Raw genomic sequence first — 23,329 nt, forward strand, 5'->3', positions numbered from 1 at the left:
CCTACTGAGAATCGGACCCAAGTCTCTCGCATGTGGCTTTTAAACATTCTGTGTATTATTTTGAACTAGAGCAAGTCAATTCTTCAGGCCAATATTTATCCCTCGTCCAAATGTACCAAAAAAACCAAGTCAAATATTGTCATTTCTCTCATTGTTGCTTGCAATGTTGGTGGCACAAAATAGGCTACAATGTTTTCCATGTGTCAAAGTAACTTATTCCGTGAAGTGCTTTGAGATATTTTTGACACAATAATGCACTGTGACAAGTTCAAGTATTATTATATTATTGAAACCAATATAGCTTTTGTATCCTGTCAGATTCCTGTTTGGATGGGATATTCTTTGGTGTTACTCAATGGTTAGGGACATGTATCCAAGCTGAAGGTAGATGATATTGGCAATGCTCTCACAAATGCTGTACTGTTCACCAGGCTGCTCATAAGTAGCTCCTGGTACATGCTATTTACCTCATGAGTGTTCAGACCTGCACTTGCCAGATGTCAAATAACCAATGAGTGACTATCCTCCTGAGTAGGGGTTGGGGTAGGTGGAGGTAAGCGAGATCTCCTTGGGGTTGAGCTGGCTCCAAGATGCTTGGCAATGGAATGGTAAAATAGTTTAATTCTCTATGGTGGTCTGAATCTGGTTCTTTAGCCAGGCAGGTCCACTATAGTCCAGGGTACCGTTGATGTTAGTCCAGCAGCCTGGCTATAAACAAAACGCAAAATACTGCAGATGCTGCAAATCTGAAAATAAAAACAGAAGTCGCTGGGAACACTCAGCAGGTCCGGCAGCAGTCATCTGGTAATGGTCACAGAAGAGGGGTAGGGGAAATGTGAGCTGTTATGGTCTGAAATTATTGAAATCAATATTGAGGCCAGAGGGCTGTAAGATACTTAGCTTACATTCCCCCTCCCCCTCCACTGGGATCATTACCACATCAGCTGGGTCCCAGACACACGCTTTGTTGCAATCTCCCCCATTTATTTTACATCATTAATACTTCTTTAAACTATCATCCCCTGTCCTCTACCCCATTTTCTCCCATGTCTTCCTTGCCCTGCCTCTCCCTCTCTGTTAGCCCTTAAAATCCTCTCCCTCTCAACATGCTCCCGTTCTGATGAAGTGTTGTGGACCCGAAACATTGACTCACTTCGTTTCTCCATAGATGCTGCCTGACCTGCTGAGTGTTCCCAGTGACTTCTGTTTTTTGTTTTCAGACAGCTTGACTTATTGGTAGGATATGAAGGGGTAGACTGTGCCTGAGGCAGGGATTCTTACCCCTGTTACTCCTGTTAACCTTAGAAGCCAAAGTCCTAGCCGATAGGGAGAGAGTGATCCTAACTGGACACACAATGGGAAAGTTTGCCAGACAGAACTCTCATGGCATGCTATGGTTAGCTGGTTAAACTCCAGGAGTACCCCAACACATACTCAGGGTCCCCAAGCCTTGACTCTCACCAACCTGTGCCAAATATGAATTAGGTAAAAAGAATGAATCTCTCAAGAATGCATATTTTATTCCAGACACCGGGAAATTTCCACGTGGAGGTGCTATGCATATGTGGGATTCTGTGTGTTTTGGATATGCTTAAGCATGGTGATGGGTTTCCGCATGTAGCAGATACTGGCTGACCAAAAAAAAATTGTATTCAAAGAATGAACAACCTGTAAAGAATTAAGAAACTTGCTGTTATGATAAATTATCTGACATTATTTCCTTTAATGCTGCATCCCTTGTTCTTTCAATTAAACTACCACAATAACTTAACATTTATATAGTGCTCTTCACACTGGGTAGCGTCCTGGAGCGCTTGCTATAAAAACTATTTTTCATAGTACCCTCATTTATTTTCCTCTTGCTAACCAGGCAGACCATAGATACTTAGCTTCCAACTGCACATTGCAGCTTTTCTCGCAGTTGTATAAATGCAGCATTGAATTTCGTACTATATTCCTCAGAGCCCCTGTACCTTTTAAATTGCTTTTCAAGCCTTCAAACCTTGTCAAAAAAAACACAGCTCTTCATTGTATCTCTGATCTGCCTGACTGTAAGATTTTGTCTTTAAGAATTGACTGTTCATTCAGTGTCGCTTATTAACTGTTGCATGAAAACTGACCTTGTGTTCTCAAACCAGTAACAGAATGATTTTTGTGTGTGTTTGACGTAGTTCTTTTCCTTTACACTTTTGTTCCCCTTTTTCGTGTAGAATTCAAATTTTACGCATGCTTTTTGATGAAAATAAGCCATATATTTTGGTTGTACTCTGTGGCATTATCTCCATGGGCTAAATTTTTTCCAGCTGGTTTCTGTAAAATGCGTGAATAACAAAATGCTAATCAAGTTTTCTGTCTTACTTTCCACTAAATAAATGGTTCTTATGTGTGAGCATATAATCTCGTATTTCCTGGTATATCATTTAGGATTGACGTGTGCAGCTAAACTCTTAAAAGTCTTGATTATTCCTCAAAACTCCTATCCTTTTTCGCTGTTGATTGAGCTCCCATCATTGAAAGTTTATACCTTTTGCTTCAATTGTATTGCCAAGCAGTTTGGTTCATTGATGGATCCAGTTATGGATGCAGACAGTTGTGTGTGGTAAGAGACAACTCAATTCTGAATGTTCCTTATATGCTGTAAAACTGAAAAGTATTCAATATCAAGTGTGGTGCAGAATATGGGCTTGAAATAGTATAAACTGATTGAAGGAGCTTGTAATTTCAGCGCAGGTATTTTATGCCATGTTAACACTGCATGTGTTGTATCAATTCAGCATGATGATTAGACAAGATAGGGCTCTTCAGTCTTGAGAGAAGATAACTCAGACGGGACTTCATAGAAGTGTATAACATTTTAAATGGGATTGAAAAAGTAAACCCAGATCAATATTTTCGATGCATCAAAAAAGCGGAACAAGAAGACATAGGTTTAGAGTTGTATAGGACAACCTCAGGACAAAGACCAGGAAGTATTTCTTTCTGCATAGGGTAATTAATGAACAGGTTACCCGAAAGTAACTCACTTAAAACACAGCTTGATGTTGTATTGGGAGGAGGGGGCTGGGGGAGCGTTAGGTGGTAGGTTGGGTATTCCAGACAGATGAGATCAGATGGGCTGAAAGGCCTTTTTCGTCCAAACCAATCGTGTCACAATAGCACAGAATCTACATGAAAAAACAGATATTTTGTCAGGGATTCTTTATGTACAGGTGCAGCACAAGTGCAGACAGTGAATCTATTCAACATCAACTTATAAACAATAATAATTAATCCTTGCGTTTGATATAGTGCCTTATCACATCATTGAAACGTCTCAAAGTGCTTCATAGAATATACTGTAAAGTGAATTGGCTGTATATTTTGTGGGCGAATGCACATAGGCCACTAAAATCTCTTGGGACAGTACTTTACCGACTAGTAATGTTTTAACGGATCTAATAAAAGACTGGCACACTTCCAACACTTCAAAAACTTTAGCAAAGGAACCGTCTTTTCGCTTATTGTTGCATGTGCAGAGTGCTGCACAGTCCAGGCGAATGAGATTTTGAAGTGGGAATACAAATCTTAATTTCAGCTCATAGTGATATACTTTTGGAAGCAGTTTTCAATTCATTTCCAGCAGTCCAACATGGCATTAAATGACAATTCTCTAGCTATTTCTCCATATATTTTTCGTCAGTTGAGTATCTGACACTTGCGGAAACCCATCACCATGCTTAAGATCATCCAAACTAGACTGAGAGTTTCACATGCATTTGCATACGTTCAAATACACATGGAAATTTCCCTGAATCTGGAAAGGAATGCGCACTCAGTCCCTGGAGGGACACAGCCTGCTTACTGAATTCCAGGGAGTGTTAAACACAGGTTGGCAAGAGACGAGGCTTGGGGACCCAGAGTGTGCGTTGAGGTATTTATGGAGTCTAAACAGCTATAATTGTGCCATTATCCTGGCCAATCATCCCTAAGATAAAATGGGTCACTGACTTTGTGGCTGTTTGTGGGAAATTGTTGTGCGCAAACTGGCTGCTGCCTTTGCCTGCAAATCCACAGTCACCATTTTCTGCAGTAAATCCTGTGAAGTCCTTTTTGAGATATTTTGGCACTGTAATTAGGTACTATAATCAAATGTAAGCATTATGATTATATAACAATAGTGAAGGAAATGCTGCTTTATGGTCCTATCAAGGTATTTGTTGATCAGCTAATTTTGTGTTTGTTTATGAATTTGGGAGTCAACTTTTCGTACTATGCCTATAACTTACTTGTGAAAATACGAGCAGTATGTAGCATTAAAGGTACATTTCATTCAGGAAGGAGTTCTTTCCCAATTTTCAAGGTAGACACCCATATGTGCCAGGATTGAGGCAGCTGGGTGGATATTGTGTGAAATATTAATGCATTACTCATACCAGCTGCTATCCAAACAACCTAAAAGGTAACTCTAACACTTGTCTAGAAAATATATCACATCCATAGAGAGAATACAGTGAAGGTTCATTTAGGTTATAGGAATGAGATTATAGTTAAATGGATAGACTCGAAAAGTTAGTGCTTTGTTTTCTGGAGCAGAGATGGTTAAAAGACTATCTAATAGAGTTTTTCAAATTTATGAGACTCTCACAAGCTCTCCTCAGCCCCCCTCCCCTGACTCACCACCTTGGGCTGTCAGGAAACACCTCAAAATGCTTCACAATACTGACTGATATGAAAGTCACTATATGAATGTAAATTATTGTTGTTGTTAAATAGCGGAGTGGGCGGTGTATAATTTGAATTTTTTTGGTTTAAACATCCTGGTGCTCACTCAACCCGGCTATCAGTGTTTGATTTGACCTTTGCATATTTGTCCTTTGGCCAGCTGTGTGTTATGAAATCAACCTCGCCAGTGGATTAAATTGAGCATTACATACTGCTTCAGAAACAGATGCGATAGCTCAGTTGGCAGAGCACCAGGAAGTTTAAACCAGAAAATTCAAATCATACGAAGTCCAACTCAACTCTTCACCCTTTCTGATGGACCAGAACCCTGGCTTTGCAGGCTATAAAATCATTATGCTTTGCTCTTATAATGTTTCTCATGTCTTTGAGTTTTCTATTAGCTTCACGGTCCAATCCTACATCAGATGGCTGGTTTCTTTCTCCTGGGCAAAAAATCAAGACAAATGTTAGGTGAATTTTTATGTGTATTTTGTAACACAATTGTTTCACAATTCCTTAAAGGACTCGGTATGTTACCAGGGAAAATAATAAAATAATAACTTTGTTGGCCAGGAAACCCCTCCATTCTATCCATATAGTGCCATAGGATTTTTACTGTGACTGAATTTAATTGAATTACATTTAACTTGTGCTGGTGTTTCACAGTTGCACTGCTTGGGAAAACTTGCAAACCAAGTATCGACATGCGCAGAATTTCTGTCCGAACTCTGTGCTGATTTCAATTCTACATCAGAGCCTCGATACGGATAAGTGAACTTACAGATTGTCTATGGGGTTGTGTAGTGATTTACTGTACTGTTACAAGGTTTGATCTTTGAATTCCCTCTTCTGATCCTGCATGTCCTCAAAACATTTCCCCATGGAACCTATGTGTGTGTACATGATGACATTCAAGCGCTTTTCAGTCTATGGAAGCTCATTGGAGGTCTATTTTAAACTGAAATGGCCAAAATTGGAGCTTGCGATGTTTTGCACCCTAGGGATTTTATTGCTCATTATTCATATAGACAATGGTCCAGTTGTTGACTGGCTTCAGGGGTGTCCACAGACAATTACATTAGGTGGTTTGGCTGCACAGCTAATTCAGCATCATTTTCACAGTGTTTGTTGCTTGATTCATTGTATGGTTTCTTCCCTGTGAAGAGTAGAACAGCACACGTTGTCAATACAATGGGGTTTATTGTTTTTCTTTCTATTATCTTACATAAGGGCATCCCAGATGGACTTGAAGACTGCCCTGGAGGAATCCACAATTGCACTGAACTTATTCATGAATAACAAATTCTCTGAAGCACTGGAGTTGCTACGACCTTGGTAAGCATTTGAATCTGCAGAAAAAACATTTCAGTTTTGCAGCCCAGAATTTCCATAAGACTGCCCACAACATGGTTCATGCAGCATTTGGAGTGCCTTCCCATCTCCCATTGCTGCACATTGCTGCCTGCAAGAATGCTTTGAATATTACACAAAAGACTAAAGGGTTAATAATTGCCACATAGAAGACATTTGTGTATATACCTGACAAAAGAAAAATGCAGATGTTCACTAGCTTATGTGCAAGTCCAACTGTGCCTGAGAACTTGCTTATTCCTGTTTAAAGATCAACCAATCTTTTGAAATAAGTCTGGTGATTACTTTACTGTGTAAAATCACCTCATGCAGATCTGAAGTTACAATGAAGTGAGCTGAACTGGTCTGAGCTAATTCTGACTATGTTTCAACTATGTGATAAAGGTGTTGACTTTGGCATCCACACCACTCTCCTATCACACTATATTATTTTGGAGCTCTCTTGTGCTCTCAATAAACCCAAGAATAGCTAATGACCCAAATCATCCTAATGTATGTAACAACCGTTTTTGGCTCAGAGTCAAATGCCTTGCAGATTAGGAAGATCCTAAATTCAATCCAAGGCTGCACTCTCCACCTCTCAAAGCCAGTCAGGAATCTCGGGGTTCTGTTCGACCCTGAGCTGTCCTTTCTCCCTCATATCCGCGCCACAACTGGCACCGCCTTCCATCACCTCCGGAATGTGCCAGACTACGGCACTACCTCACCCCTCACGCTGCTGAAACTCTGGTCCACGCCTTTATCACCTCAAGGCTGGACTATGGGAACTCTCTCCTCGTCGGCCTTCCCAGCACCTCCCTCCACACTGCAGGTCATTCAGAACTCTGCAGCTTGTGTACTGTCCCGCACCAGGCTTCGCGACCACATCACTCCCACCCTCGCTCGCCTCCACTGGCTCCCCATCCCCCAGAGGATCAATTCAAGATCCTCACCCTCACCTACAAGGCCATTCACGGCCTCGCTCCCTCCTACCTCTCCGACCTACTATCCCCCTACTTACCTGCCCGTACCCTCCGTTCCTCTGGCTCCGGTCTGCTCCACATCCCCCGCCCCAACCGCCCTACCATCGGTGTCCGGGCCTTCAGCCTCTCAGCCCCGAGGCTCTGGAACTCCATCCCCCAGTGCCTTCGCCGCTTCCTCCCTTTCCTCCTTCAAGGCCGGTCTCAAGACCTTTCTCTTTGATCGTGCCTTCAGCTCCCCTCTCGACTCTCTACCCCCTCCTCGCTCCCTCCCTTCCCTCCCCTCACCCTGACCATTTCGCCCCTGCTCGGGTCCTGACCCAACTGTACAGCGCCTTGGGACGTCCTCCCGATGTGAAAGGTGCTCAATAAATGGAATCTTGTTGTTGTTGTTGTTGTTGTACTGTTTGTGCTGATTTAGTTGATCTCCACCTGGCCAGAAGTAAGGGCCATGCATGAGGGCTCAACTAGGGGGGAAGATTATTGTGTTTACTTCACTTAAATGACTGGCCATTTACTTTACAGGTCCAAAACCAGCATGTACCATGCCCTGGGTTACAGCACTATGCATGCTATGCAGGCTGCCATGACCTTTGAGCAGCAAGATATTCTATCAGCCATCGCCACTATGAAAGAAGCTTTGCATACCTGTCAACGGTGAGTCTTCAGGTTGTATATAAATATACGTTTGTTCAATCAGTATTTGCTTTTGGAAAAACAATACGTATGGTTTCCCTATCTGCTGTGCTGTGGTACTGAACTAATATTTATTGTGATCTGAAATTCTTTTCCAATGTGCTTATTGCTGGAACTTTCATATTTGGCCAAAAGCAACAAGAAAAATGGTGCAAGAAGCAGGAATCATGAATCATACAACTATAGAAATTTACAGCACAGACCACTTGCCCATTATGTCTTTTAATAGCAATCCTTTCAGTCCCATTTACTTGCCCTTTCTCCATACCCTTGTAGTTTATTGATTTTGAGGTATAGAGCTAGTTCCCTGAAGGGTACAATAGAACCATGGAAATGTATAGCACGGAGGGAAGCCATTCGGCTGATTGTGCTTGTGTTGTAAACTACAAAACACATAGTCACTCAATTATATGTTAGGACTTCCTCCTAACATGAAAGATGCCTTATAAGAACGTAAGAAATAGGAGCAGGAGTAGGCCATTTGACCCATCGAGTCTGCCCTGCCATTTAATAAGATCATGGCTGATCTTCTAACCTAATTCCATTTACCTGCCCTATCCCCATATCACTTACTCCCTTTAGTTTTTAAAAATCTATCGATCTCATTCTTGAATATGTTCAATGACTGAGCATTCACAGCTTTTTGGGGTAGAGAATTCCATAAATTCACTACCCTCTGAGTGAAGAAATCTTTTCTCAACGCAGTTCTAAAGGGCTGACCTTTAATCCTGAGATTACGACCCCTAATTTTAGACCCCTAGTGACCCATAGTTTTACGAAATGTAAGTATTATTATAAATCAAAAGACTTCTTCAAAAAGCTTGCTTCCCCCTTTCAAAACGAATGCACCTATTGATCATTTAGTTTCCAGTCAATGGGAATCTGCAATCAACAACAACAACAAATTACATTTCTATAGCGCCTTTCACGTCAGGAGGACGTCCCAAGGTGCTGGACAAAGTCAAATAGACACTACACTGCAGTTTGAGGGCCTCCAGTATAAACAATTATTCTTAACTTAAATCATTGGTGATTGAGTATATTATGAATAGTGCCGACCCACTATAATTCATTTCAATAAAGCATGATTTCAGTTGTAATGGGGTTGAACTCTTGACCCTGCTCAGTGCACGTGCACAGCTGATCTGCTTGTTTCTCATGCACCGCTGGCTTTTTGTGCTGAAATAGCTGACTTTCTGTTCATTCGGTGGATATCATTCCCTGCTTTGTGCATACACACAAAACAGGAAGTGACGTTGATGTGACCCACCTACCTGGGAGGCAGCCATTTTTTTTCATTTGTGCAGGATATAAAACAGAGTTGAAGGAAGGTTGCACTGAGTTGAACAGTTTGGGCATTTAACTTTGAAAGGACATTGAACAGCAGGGAGGGGTTGGAAAGTAGAACACCAATGGTGATTCCAGTGAAAATTACAAATAAAAACATGAGAAAGAGAAAATAGAGCAAAAGAAGGGACAGCCCAAGGAGCTCAGCTGAAGTATAGTAGAAGCCCCTGATAAGGTGGCTGCCCTGCAAATCCAAGTTGGTTTCAGTGCATGAACCAATCGGATTCAGGATTGTCAGGTTGCCACCGATGCCACTTCGTGCATGCTGAACATGTACGTTATGTACAGGAAGTACTCACAGGAAGTGATATTGGTGGCAACTTAATGACCTGGAGGGCAACCATTTTTCAGTGTGGGAACCTGGCTCACATGTACAGGGAGCAGGCAGCGAGTGATGTTGGCAGCCAATTTTTCAAGAAATTGCACGTTGCTTGGGACCTCATTCAGCACATAGTAAGTGGTGTCATGGTGGCCATTTTGGCTTCATGCTATCTTGCAATGCGATGCTTACGTTTATGGCTTGAAACTAGCATTATAATGAGGTTCTTCTGTTTTTAGATGTGGGAGTACTGGGTGTTTAAATGAACACTCCATGACTCCACTGTTAAGCCAGGCGCTGACCTGAAACCAAATCTGAAGCCACTGGGCATGCATTTTACACTCTTCATCTCACACTGACTGCATAATTTATTTAATTGAAGAAAGTGCTGTGCACTGTTTTAGTTGACCTGTTTTGCAAGCTTGAAGCTGGTGAAATTGGCATTAAATGGACATGTGACAGCCCTCATTAGTTGAGGGACCTTGTGTATTGTTTCATTAATTTACAAAGTGCAAGATATTTACACAAACCTCAATTTGAGGGATCTCATTAGCACTGTGGTGAAATTAGGCTTTGAACCAGTAGGTTATTGAGCAGCAATAATAGCTGCCTGGAAGCAATTACTTTAGGTCTTTACTGGAGACCTAAAGTAAAGTTATTACTTTAGGTCTCCAGTAATAACTAAAGAGGCTCTTTCTCGAACCTTGCCTTGCTTGATATCGAGTCCAAAATAAGATGTGTTTACATTGACAAAGTCTCTCTCAGATAAGTATTAAATTGTTCAATTGGAGAGACAAAGAGACATAGTTAATGTACACTTTATCAGGGGAGAATGTAGCCAGGAAGATGTAATTCCATGAGCCTCTTGGGAGAAACAAAATTGAAATTTGATGGAAAATATCCACTCTTGTGAGAAGTAGAAGTGCAAAAAGTGGCTTCTCCCCCAAATCAGTGGTAACTACAGGCAGATCACCATAAAACAAATCGGGGGTAAGTATGAAGTGATGTTGCTCCCAGAGCAGATTGAGAGGCAAGAGAAACTCCAACAAAATTTTCTGTTGGGAGAAAGAAAACAAGTCAGCCAACATGTATTTTAGCACAGCACCTTTTCACTCGGAAACTGATTTGCTTAGTGTCTGATCTCAGTGCAACTGTGCTTTGTTAGCATGAGGGTGTTGTGTACATTGGACATTGTGTACACTGGAAGTTGTATACACAATTATTGTGTGCCATAAGTGTGACTGGATGATCACAGGGAGAGAAATTCATTGTGTGCAAAGCAAATAAATAACCTCTGTGTGTGGCTGCTGCTTTGGGCTCCGTCTGTTATTTCAGCTTTGTTGTAACCAAGCCCTGCTCTATAATGTATGCTAACCAGAGGGTGGGTACCTTACAGAGCATTCAGAGTGTTTTTAAAAATAAAACCAACTTTGCTTATCCACTCTTGCTTACTGCAGTTGGATTTTTTTTTAAGAAGCTTATCTTAAACTATCTCAATCCAACAATATTTTTCTGTAACTCAGTTTGAAAAGCATTTGCTAGTAATTTTATGACAATGTTCTTATTGCATTGTTTTCATCAGAACAATGGACATAAATAATTCTTGGACAATGTTGGACTGAGTTGGTTACACCAGTGTTGGTGGTGTATCAATATCCCAAATCTCACATTTCTTCCCATTTGTAACAGTAAATGATTATCATCCTTGCATTTGATGTAGTGCCTTTCACAGTGTGGTTGTTTCCCTAGTTACTATATAAAACACGTTAGATCAGTGGCGTAGTTAGGGATGGAAGTTTGGGCAGGCACCAACATATGGTGGATATTCAATGTCCCAGGGTTTCCATTCCTGGCTATGCCACTGGTTCTTCCCAAGTTGGTAGTCAGTTTTTCACCGCAGACCACAAAACACCTCCTTTATGGCATGTCTGAGTATAATTAAATGCAAAATACTGCAGATGCTGGAAATCTGAAACAAAAACAGAAGTCGCTGGGAACTCTGAGCAGGTCAGGCAGCATCTACGGAGAAAGGAAAGTGAGTCAATGTTTCGGGTCCACGACCCTTCGTCAGAACAGGTCAACAAACTCTGAAACGTAGACTCACTTTCCATTCCATAGATGCTGCCTGACCTGCTGAGTGTTCCCAGAGACTTCTGAGTACAATTAAGTCAGACATAAGTCAAGTGATTTGAAATAATAGAAAAGAATAGGAACAAGGGATTTCTCACTTGGGTATCTTGGGTTGAAGAGCCCTGAATTAAGTTTCATTTCCAAGGTTCATGTTGTATTCCTTATCCAAGCTTTTTCTCTAATCACATTGTAAAATCAACTGAGCTCCAAGTTCAGTGATAATAACCTGCAGCTAAAGTTACGTTTTGCCCTATCTGATACATCTCTTCAAAAAGTTTGATACCTCCTGCTCCAGCTCTCTACTTGTCATTCTCTGCGCTGCCTCAAACCTTCTGCTCTGGCGGGAAGAGAGCCGGAGCCACACCCAAGCACGAAGACTGATGTTCGATGTACAGTAAAAGTACGTGGCTAGCAACACCACAATCGTCGTGCAGGAAAGCTGTGGGGGACTTCCAACAATGTTCACAAAGGCCAGCGAGCTGATGTGCGACAGGAAGAGAGCAGGAACTTCCCGGGAGTTATGAGACAGCATGGAGAGTAATGGGTGGGTCTGGGTATTAATCAAAAGGCATCAGTGTATTTAAGAGAATATTTGATGCATACATCAGGGAGAAGGAAATAGAGGGAAAAGGTAGGTTGGGGCTCATATGGGATATTAAACAAAGTCATGGACTAGTTGGGCTGAATGGCTTGTTTGCATGAAGTTTCACTGTATAATTCTATGTAGCACATTTTACCCAATTCTCCCTCCCCCTCTATTCATTGAGCTCCTTTGTTGTAAAACAGATTCATTGATGCACTAAATGTCTTAATTTATTCTGTTTTTAACCAGGTATCGAAAGAAGAATTCTGTTGTGGAATCTTTATCATCTTTAGTATCAAAGCAGGGAACCGACCAGTTGACAGAAGGTACAATAAATGTGCTATTATGAAATAAAACTACTTGGCACAGGGCACAATGAAGCCTTCAATTGTATTCTTGTGTCTTGTTCTGCGATCTGATTCTTGCCCACTGCAGTAAGTGGACATCAAGCATATTCTGTGTAATATTGCAATCCTTATCAACTCATTTGTTTCGATCTCAAGCAGTGGTAATCTTAGACCAGTTTGCTTGATTGTTTGCAGTATTATTTCAACACTGGGAGATAGTCTCCTGTTGTTGGTAAGTGTGGCGATATAAATGCAAGATGTAGCTATTGGCTGTTTGACATAGGGCACTTCAGTGTGACAGTGCCTGTGATATCACCAGTAGCATGTACATCCTTGTTCAAGGCGCCTCCATACCCCATCACCCCGTATCACTGTGGATGGAGATGTATCTTTTGGAATTTGCACGCGTCCCCCTGTGCCATTATTTTAATTGTCAACCCTCCTGTATACCTTTTTCCTTTATTAGAGGAGATGCATGCAGAGATGTGCTACGCAGAATGCCTGCTTCAGAAGGCAGCACTGATGTTAGTGCAGGTAAGAAACACTTGGTACCTTTAACTCAGCATGGATGTCTTGGTAAAATGAATGAAGTGAAACGATTGGCAGCATGGCATTGAGGACTGATTTACTCACTAAATTTACATGGATGTTGGCCATGAGGTTATTGAGATTGCAGTACTAGGTTTGGGAGAGGCAATGATTGGTAGAATATCTCTTTAGAAATTAGTTGGATGCAACTCATTATAATACTTAATGAGTTGATCATAATAATCCTTGCAGCCAATATAGCCTATGCAGTTAAAACATCTCAAAACAATTCACATAATTACTGTTAAGGGTAGTGACATTATTTATAGGCAGATGCAACAGCCACACTTGTGCATAGCAGCACCTCATGAAAACCATGAAGTGAATGACTTACTTATATGGAGGATTGTTGGCCAGAGAAACTCTTTTCTCTTTATTGAGTAGCTAACGTCCATCTAAAGAGGCAGATGAGACCTCAGTTAAATGTCTCATCTGAAGGACCACACTTTTGACCATGCAAAGCTCCCCTGTAACTGGATTGGAGTGTCTGCCCAGATTGTGAGCACAAGCACCAAGGTGGAACTTGGATCTTCTGACCTAGAAATGAGAGCGCTATCAACAAACCAGGGTTAATTGTTAAACACATTATTTGATGATTGTCAGTAGACTTGTACCTTGTTCTGTTCAGCACATGTATTCTTCTTGTGCTTGAACGTACTGTGTGTGTGTGTGCTTGTGGGAGTGGGGGCGAAGGCGGGCGAACACAGCAGCCAATTTGTGCACAATAATGTCTCACAAAGAGCCATGAAACAAATGAACGGTTTAAATTGGAGAAATATTAACCAGGACACCAGGAGGAACTCCCTTCTCTTTCTAAATAGTGCAGTGGCGCCTTCAACTTCCACCCAAACATGCAGACAAGACCTTGGTTTAACATTACATCTGAAGGACAACACATCTAACAATGCAGCACACCTCCTTGGAGTGTTAACTTAGATTGTATAAATTCGAGTCCTGACGTGGGGATTGAACCGACAACCTTCTAACTCAGAGGCAAGAGTGGTACCAACTGAACCAGGCTGACACACTGTATTCATAATTCCTGCATAAAATTACAGTTGAAAACATGACAAGTTAGAATCTGGAATTACAAATTTCAGAAAATGCACTTCATGAACTTGGTGATCTTATCCATTTGTTTAAAGGTCCACACTACAAATGAATAACCTTCTGGGTTGGGGAAATAAGTAATACGTTTAGGAGCCCCATAAATACTGGGGTATATTATGTGGTGATAGCTAAGATTAGTACCTCTCTCCGAAAGCCACTGAAATCCTAGTCCATGCCTTTGTCACCTCTCGGCTGGACTACTCTAACGCCTTCCTCGCCAGTCTCCCATCCACCACCATCCATAAAATCCAAATCATCCAAAATTATGCCGCCCACATTCTAACCCACACCAAACTACGTTCCCCGATCACCCCAGTCCTTGCCAGACTGCACTGGCTGCCTATCCCAGAGAGGATCGATTTCAAGATCCTCACTCTCATATTCAAATCCCTCCACTTCTCTGCAACCCCCTACCTGTCTGACCTCCTCTCTCCTCAAAACAGTACCTGTTGCCTTCAATCTTCCAGGTTTGGCCTCCTCCTCATCCCCTGAGTCCTCCGCTTCATCCTCAGCGGCCGTGCCTTCAGCCACTATGCCCTGAAGCTCTGGAACTCCCTTCCTCACTCCCTTCGCCTCGTCCCCTCTCTTCCTACTTTCAGGTCCCTTCTGAAGACCTTTCTTTTCGACTGCACCTTTGGTCACCTTCCTCACCCTCCCCCTTCCCCTGACTCAGTCCCGGAATCCGTTACTGTGAAGCGCTCTGAGACGCCGTCCGGCGTGGAGTGTGCTATATAAATCCAAGTTGTTGTTGTTGCAGTAATCTGTTTTGATGCGAGTGTTTATAAATGATATTTCTCTTAATAATTGGGTAATAAAAAGATTATTGGAGTTAATAACCTTGATTGAGTCCACCAGACTGAACTTGAGGAATGGAACATAGCAAGAGTTATCTTGTTCATAAAAATAGTGAGGCTTGCATGTGTGTAGTAATTCTAGACCACTTAGCTGCCAATGTTTTATAAGTGCATGTGCACCAGTATTTCATAATATTGTAGACACGTTTGTATTAACCCTTATTTAGACTTAACTTCACAGCCCTATACAGATGGACAGTTTCCAAATGAGTCACAATTTTTTGTTTGGGGGGCTAACCGCCATTTGTAAATTATTTAAGATGAATTTCACAGGGTCCTCTGATGGCTGGAAAGGAATCTGAGGTTGGATCCCTCATCTGTGCTGAGTTATCTGATTTCAGCTGAAATAACGGTCACAGTAGCGATGCTATAGTGCCTTCATGCCCCTTGGTTAGGAAAGGTTTGCTCTCTCTATTCCTCATTGTTATCTGATCTCAGCTGGAATGATGGTCACGATAGCAATGCTACTGTGCTCTAATGCCCTTCAGTTAGGAAAGTTAAGCCTGCCTCCTCCGTTGTTATCCAGCAACCCCTGCTGAGAAAGGAAAGGATTGAACTTCACATCCTTCTTTCCTCCTATCCTCTCCCCACCACCTCAGGTTTGATATCCTGCTGCTACTCATTGCCAAGGCTCACAATAAGTAATGGTGAAATACCAGAGGGCGCCTGTGCTGTAACATTTAATGATTCAATTAAACACTGCAACTGTTGTGCTGTGGGTTTTTGTGCCTCATTTGGTTTCACAGTATATTTTCCATTAAGTGGTCAATAATTTATTCAGTGGTTCTGCACTGTGACCAAATCCTACAGTTACCTGTGCAAACAAAATCATAGGGGAGTTCTCTGTAACACCTAGTATTACATTGTCTTATAAATCAGGTTGTTAATGGACCCCAACATTTTGTGACGTCAAAGCATGAAAATCCAGAGAATAAAGCCTGTGGGTAAGGTAGTGTATTGTGAGACGAGGATGAGCAGTGTAGCTCATCACATGAGAGCTGCCGGTATGTATGCCCAGTGATGTCACCGGTGCTGTTGGCAACCTGGGAATGCTGAGGGTCCAACGTGGGATGGAATTTTCTGGATTGCAACAACTGTGTTAAAGCAGGTTCCGCCTGTACTTAATTTTTTAAAAAAAATTATCGGTGTACAATAATATTAATCCTTCGATTTGATATAATGGCTTTCATGTCGGGAGGATGTCCCAAAGTTTTTCACAGGATAATACTATCTACATCAAATGGAAGGATTATTATAATTTTTGTGAGAAAGGGAATGCCTAACATTGAGTTGCCAAGCAGACTTCCGATCATTTCGCTCCTCATTTAATTGATAATTGGAGAGCAATGATTTTATTCTGCGCATCGGTGGTTCAGTGGTAGCATTCTCATCTACTTCACCGGAAGTCTGGGTTCAATTCCCATCTGAAGCAAAGTACTTAGATCCATGTGGAGTATAAACACCGGTTAACACCGGTACAGACTAATTGGGCCAAATGGCCTGTTTCCATGCTGTACAATCTATATATAAACCTCTATTTGCAACAACATCAACAACAAAATTACATTTAAAGAGTGCCTTTCACGTCAGGAGGACGCCCCAAGGCACTTAAGTGATAGAGACCAGTGTGAACTTTTAATTAAGCTTACTTTTATATTGCCATAAATTCGAATGTGATGCCAAAGATTGTGACACATGTCAGGTTATGAGGGGAAAAGTGAGCTCATTGTTCCATTTGCCACTTATCTGTACGGAAGTGGAACCAGCTAGGCTGGGGCAGGTGTTTGTAATTTTGGTACCCTCCAGGAAGTGGGATATCTCCCTCCGATTTTAAGTGTAGCACTGCTTCTAATACAAATTTGATGTGTGAGGCTGCAGTTTTCATAACATGTCTGTGTGCTTTTTGGAAGGAGGAGCCATGTGTGCTTTAATATTCTGCCATGTAACTGATTTTTATAAAGTCATTGTTTTCAAAAAGTTTTGAATCAGCAAAAAATTCCTCCTGTTGGCAGACAATTTAGAAGATCCTGCTTTGAAAATTGGACACTTTTTTTTCTAAAAGCACTCTCACATATGCATGTGGACACACACACTCATTCATATATATATATGTGTATGTATATGTGTGTGTGTGTATATATATATATAATATATTCAGTCAATTCCCTTTGCAGTATATTCGGTGAAGTGCTTTGAGACGTCCAGAAGACGTGAAAAGCGCTGTATCAAATGCAAGGATTATTATTATTATATTCACATAAGTGATTACTCCATTTCACGAGTTCAAATATTCACCAATTTAATCACATGTGGGCCCATCCTCTCTCATCCTGACAGCTCAGCTCAATCTTGGTGTCTCCAGATTATTAATGCCCCAGTCTCTCCAGCCCGCTCCTCTTTGGTCTTCTGACCTTCTTGTCCAATGCCTTGATTTATTCTTTCCTTAAATACATTATTTTACACGTTTCGAGACACTGTGGTCCTTCAGATGTATTTTAGGGATAATGCAATGCAAAGCCAGCTAATGGATATATAGCAAGCCCTGTGTATTCACACTCCAACTGTCCTCTTGTCCACTTCTCCACAGTGGGCTCTGATGTGAAATTGAAGAAATGCCAGGGAAAAAAGTGTCTGTGTTCATGCACATGAGGTTGTCAGGAACACAGTTTACCCATAGAGAAATGCTGTGAATCAGCACCATGAGGTGTTTATTTCAGAAATTGGCTAGAGACAAAGTGTGAGTTAGTCAGAGGTAGAAAAAGAGAATATCAAAGTGAGAGAGAAAGGGACAGAGTCAATGAGCCAGAGAGAGAAAGCTGGGGGAAGGAAACAAAGTGAAATACAAAAACATAGAGAGACAAATAGCAAAAGAATGTTTGTGTGTGTATGTGTGTCTGTGTGAGAGAGATAATGTGAAAGGCTGTCACAGTATCCTATATTAAAACTGTAAATTTTGGTGAAACCAATTTGTAATTTGCTTGATTACCTGTTATCTACATTGCTTCCATATCTACATGAAGCCTCGTCCCAATTACTGTAGTCACTAGAAAAAAAATCCTGTTTTTAATTTTTTTTGCCTACTAATTACCAATGTTTACTCTGACCTCTCGTAAGAATTCCTCCCTCTGACTCCCTTTCTTTCTTTCTTTCTTTCTCCCTGGGTAGGATGAAAATATGATTAATTTTCTTAAAGGAGGAATCAAAATTCGTACAAGTTACAACATATACAAGTAGGTATTTTTCTGATGCTCGAGCTCTGTATGAAATGTACCTTTTGTGAAAATGACTGTCACATTTTCTTGCAGTTCCTTGAATCAATCTGGCACCATACAGCAGTTGTGGGTGAATGATTATTTTTAAAAAGGGAGAGGTAGGCGAAGGTGCAATGAACTGGACACATGTGTGAACTAGACATCTCCAACTATTAGTCTGGCCGGGCAACAATTGCATACGAGTTCTCATTGTTCATATAAATCTATGTGCCACTTCTATTCCAGACTTTAAGATGCTTGTGGGAAGGAAATGTGTTTTTAAAAGTTCTTCTGAAGCTTTAAAAGCTTTTAATGTTTTTAATGTGTAAGCGCTCCGAGTTGCTACCCAGAGTGAAGAGCACGATATAAATGCAAGTTGTTTTGTCCAAACGGACAGATATGATTACTTTATACACAGTAGAATATATCAACTCACAGGAGAGTAAGATGGCTATCTATTTGCAAATGATTACGCGCCCCCCCCACCGCGGACAAGTTGCAACCATTGAGAAGTCGTGTAGTGTATTGGTTAGAGCGCTTGCCTTGCAAGCGAAAGGTTGCCACATTTCGCCCACAAAATATACAGTTAATTCACTTTACAGTATAGTCTGTGATGACACCTCTGTCAATGCACTGTCAATAACGCTGAGTACTGCACTAGAGTGTCAAGATAGAGTGTGAGCTCAAAAGTCCTTAAATGTTGACACCCTTGTACTTGGGAGTTGAAGGTAAGTTTTTCTGTAAGTTTTTTTTAAAACAAAAAAGCCTTATTGATACTAATATTCAATTTATTATTATCGGGAGGACGGGAATGTCCTCCCAACGTGAAAGGTACTATACATTTGTAATTTTGTTGTTGTATTATTAAGAGAATGCCAGCAGATTGTGGAGATGACACACAACCATGTCAAAACTGATGTCTACTCCCAGTTTGAAGGAGGTGTAAAGTTGGGGATTGGAGCATTTAACCTTGTAAGGCATGCACCACATTACATTGGAGTTTTCCATTTTTGTAGTTCGTTACTTCAGGCTGTTTTGCCCAACTAATTTAAAATATGTTTTTCCCTCTCAGATGTTGTCTCTGCTACCTTCAAGAATCCTTCGACTTCTTGAATTTATTGGCTTCTCTGGCAATCGGGTATGAGTTATTCAACTTAGATGTTTTAGATTCATCATGAGCTGTCCTTGAAGTAATTCCTGTGTCTTATAACTCTTGTGTCTGCTTTTCAGGTAAAATAATAATAGCATTGTGGAGGTTACTTACTGTACAACATCACCTACTGGTCAGATTGGGCACTGCAGCTCAAATCTTTAACATTTAGGCAGTGAAAATTGGAACTTGTTGGATGTCAAAAGACCAAGCAGAGACTATCCTCCGGGGGTGGTGGGGGGTGGGTGGAGGGGGATTAGCGAGGTCTTCTTGAAGCTGAACTGGCTTGTCAATGGAATATCAGAATTGAGTCAACCTTCTGTGGTGATCTCAGTTTGTTTCCTCAGCCAGGCAGGTCGGCAGTATTCCAGAGCACTGTTGATGACAGCACAGCCTAACTCATCAGCTGGACTTGGAGGGGCAAACCAGTCACTGAGGACAGAGATTCTTCCAACTCAACTCATGTTTACCCTGCAAACCAAACCCCTTACTGTAGGGTGGTCCTAGCTGGACAAGCAGTGGGATAGCTCAATGGCAATCGATACAGTTTAAGCTGGTGAAACTCCAGCAGGACTTCAATACACACTGGGGGACCCCAGGGGCACCACTGGAGTCTAACCAGCTAAAACTGGATAGCATACCATGGCAAGATTCCCACTGCTTGTCCAGTTAGGATCACTCTCTACCTGTTAGGGTTTAAGCTTAAAGGGCGGTACATACATGTACATTGTTGTTGTTGTTTTCATTGGGTGGGAACTCTGCTCCAGAAATAATTTGCATTGGAGCTGAATTCCTGCAAATCAGCATGGTATTCCACCTGTTCCTAAGAGTTCCATTTGGCAACTTGGATAATTCATCATTAAGGAATCTCGATAAGAAATATTGCAATTTAGACTCTAATATGGGCCTGTGAGACATTTATAGTTAGTAGGGGCTCCTGCCTTCAATAAGGGACAGGCTTGAAAAACAAAATCCTGTGGAATGTCTCAAACCTTTTTGAGGCTAAGGTTGGAATTCTGTTGTGATTCCCAGAGGCTTGCCCTTTGTAGCCGCTTATCATGAGCTGCCACTGCTAATGGCATTAATGATGTGGATTTATGTGCACATGTTCTGTTGTATTACAGGGGCTACTTTTTTGGGATGCCTTCTTTCCTTCTTTGCCTTTCTGACATAGTTATGCAATCACCATCATCGCCACAACATTATTCCTGTAAATGGAAAAAAAATGTAAGAACACGAAAAAAAAACCTAGAAGAAATGCAAAATAATGGGAATGAAGCAAAATAGGGAAACAATTCCACCTTCTAGGCCAATATCACAAATGCTGACAGCTCAATCTGGCTGATTGCTCAGCATCGCTCTCTGGGGATAAACCTTGAAATGTCATTCATTCCAGCAGTTTCCATGCCAACAAGTCATCACCAAAATATCCAGAACTGTGCAAGTAACTCTTCATGCCCTACAAAACCATTTACATTTTTTCTGTTTTACATTTTTTTTAAGAAAATGCTTAAAATAATGATCAGGTAATGACTCCTATCGCTGCCCATGGAGAATATTTATGTTCCACATTTACTACTCTCCAAACCTATGGTATTAGCAGAAAAGGAAGATATCTGGGGTAGTGTCTCGGGAGTACTGAACAGTGCTTTAGTTTGACACTGAGCTGAGGATAAAGGGATGGGAATCACGTAATGTTCCACATTTACCCCTCCCAAACCAGTAACATGCTCACAACTTAATTGTTTGCATTGTTTTCAGTCTCATTTACTTATGTCTGATGCAGTTTGAGACCTCCCTATGCTATGTCTATTGTAATTATTATCTGTTTATTCAGTTGTCTATTTCATGTACCACTGTTGTGTGCTGCAGGAGATGGGTTTGTCCATGCTGCGGGAAGGTGCCTCCGTCCATAGTTTAAGAGCCGTATTGTGTGTCTTGACACTTCTGATGTACCAAACTTACATCACTGTAGTCCTTGGTAAGATACAACTTTTTATCTCTCTTAATTTTTTATTTTACACTGAAATGTTATTGCATATTTGATATTGTGCAAAGTCAAAGTTTATCTCCAAACATACGGGTCTCTTTTGTTCACATCATTGAATTGCAATAAATTTGGTTGAGAAACGCTGAGGCTGTGCTCTTCGCTGCAAAATAACAAAACAAATAATTGTTTTTAAGATTCCTCAGTATTTGCATTTATCAGCACCCCCCATGCAGGGCAGCATCCTGGATCATACAGTCATGAAGCTCCCAGATTATAATCTCAATCTATGATGAGTTAACTGATGACAGACAGGGCAGTAGTTGGGGTTATACTATTATATTGACCATTCCTTGTGTTAGGGAAAGGAAAATGAGTCAGGGTTTCTGCTCCTGATCTCTGACCAGAGACCCAATTGGAAGGTTCATGTGAGTTGGGTGAGGGCAGGATCAGGTAAGATAATTCCCCTCTTCTCAAAAACTCCTCAAATTCCCCGGGTTCTCCCTCAGAATCACTGAACCTGTGCCTCAGACTCCCTCAGTCCCTCCACTTTGCCCCCTCCATCCCTCCTCACCTTAAAATCCCACCTAAAGAGCTTCCTTTTTGATCGTGTTTACAGTCATCTCCCTCCTCCCTCTCCCCCTGCTCGGCGTCAGACTCCACCACTGTCAAGTGCTCTGGGACGCTACCCCACGTGTAAGGCACTATATAAATGCAAATTGGTGGTGTTGTAGGTTCTAAGATAAAGATCAGGTCATTTTGTAACTCCTCTGGCTTTTTTATAAATCATCATTTTGATCACTTTTGTACCTTATGAAGGAAAACCATCGAATGGTTCGATTTTTCTGATCTCTTCAATTTCTTGACAGGTTCAGGCGAAGGCAATCTCGTAGAAGCCGAAGCACTCATTGAGCCTTACATCGAGAAATACCCCAACGTATGTTTCTTTTTATTCTTGACTACCTTAAACTGACCCTTCAGTCGCAATGACAAAACAGTAAATTGTGGAATCTTTTGAGGATGGAAGCCCAGGTATATCATTTATTAGTGTGAATGAAGTCAACCTGATAACATAGTGAGGTGTCCCAATTAAGGCCCAAAACATTCAACTGGAGAAAGTTAGAGTTCATCCAGGACTTGGTGTCTGATAGGTAATCAGTTAGAAAAGCATTGACCCTGGAATTAATTGAATTGGTATTGGAATTGGAATTGAGGGTAGAAGTGGAGGTCTATCTGTCAGTTGCATTCATGTGGAAATGAACCCAACACCTGTGAATGATGTCACCAAGATGAAAATAAGGAGAGGACTGAAGATGGAGTCCTGGGAAACTCCACAAATGACATGTGGGGCAGGAGAAGCCATTGGAAAAGATGAGTAATGATGCTGAGGTAGCCAAGAGTAAAATCAGGACAGGCCATGACTGTGGGGGCTAAGCAGGCAGGAGAAGTTGTGGAGAAGGATGGAATGGTTGATGGTGTCCAAAGTTGCAGAGAAGTTCAGGTGAATAAGGAGGCAAAGAGAGTTCGACATAGAATTACACGGCACAGAAACATTCAGCCCAACTCAACTGTCCTTGTGTATGTATTCCACACAAGCCCCCACCCTTCCTTTTCCACTCTCCTGTACCCCTGGTGGCAAATGGGAAATTCTTAAATGCAGCTTTCACTTATGTTAAGAATTATCGAAAAAAGATTTCAGAGTTAAAATGGAATTCACCAATTTGCTAAATAATGCATTCTCTGAAATACTAGATAAATAGAATAAATCTAAGCCCAGGTGGAACTTCTCCCACGACATTGAATCTTGAAAAATAACAACACTAGATTACATTTGTATAGCACCTTTCACGTCGGGAGGACGTCCCAAGGCGCTGGACAGTGTACAGCATTTCAGACCTGAACTGGGGTAGGGGAGGGAAAGGGGGTGGCTGATGGC

The 23,329-nt window shown here is 41.4% G+C and overlaps 1 protein-coding gene across 4 annotated transcripts in view; it reads left to right on the plus strand.

Annotated features, from left to right (window-relative positions):
• Nucleotides 1–23,329, plus strand: part of LOC103177694 (tetratricopeptide repeat protein 39B) — a 78,285-nt gene that overhangs the window by 39,652 nt on the left and 15,304 nt on the right. For all 4 annotated transcript variants that reach the window (XM_007891987.2, XM_007891990.1, XM_007891988.2 and 1 more), the window contains 9 exons: nucleotides 5,932–6,036; nucleotides 7,557–7,688; nucleotides 12,356–12,432; nucleotides 12,920–12,987; nucleotides 18,171–18,235; nucleotides 19,126–19,228; nucleotides 19,329–19,394; nucleotides 21,279–21,387; nucleotides 22,263–22,330. In XM_007891987.2, coding sequence (XP_007890178.2) covers nucleotides 5,942–6,036; nucleotides 7,557–7,688; nucleotides 12,356–12,432; nucleotides 12,920–12,987; nucleotides 18,171–18,235; nucleotides 19,126–19,228; nucleotides 19,329–19,394; nucleotides 21,279–21,387; nucleotides 22,263–22,330 — 783 coding nt within the window. In that variant the 5' untranslated portion in view covers nucleotides 5,932–5,941. The remainder of the gene's footprint in view (nucleotides 1–5,931; nucleotides 6,037–7,556; nucleotides 7,689–12,355; nucleotides 12,433–12,919; nucleotides 12,988–18,170; nucleotides 18,236–19,125; nucleotides 19,229–19,328; nucleotides 19,395–21,278; nucleotides 21,388–22,262; nucleotides 22,331–23,329) is intronic.

Source organism: Callorhinchus milii, unplaced genomic scaffold (assembly GCF_018977255.1).
Source record: "Callorhinchus milii isolate IMCB2004 unplaced genomic scaffold, IMCB_Cmil_1.0 Scaffold1, whole genome shotgun sequence".
Lineage (NCBI taxonomy): Eukaryota > Metazoa > Chordata > Chondrichthyes > Chimaeriformes > Callorhinchidae > Callorhinchus > Callorhinchus milii.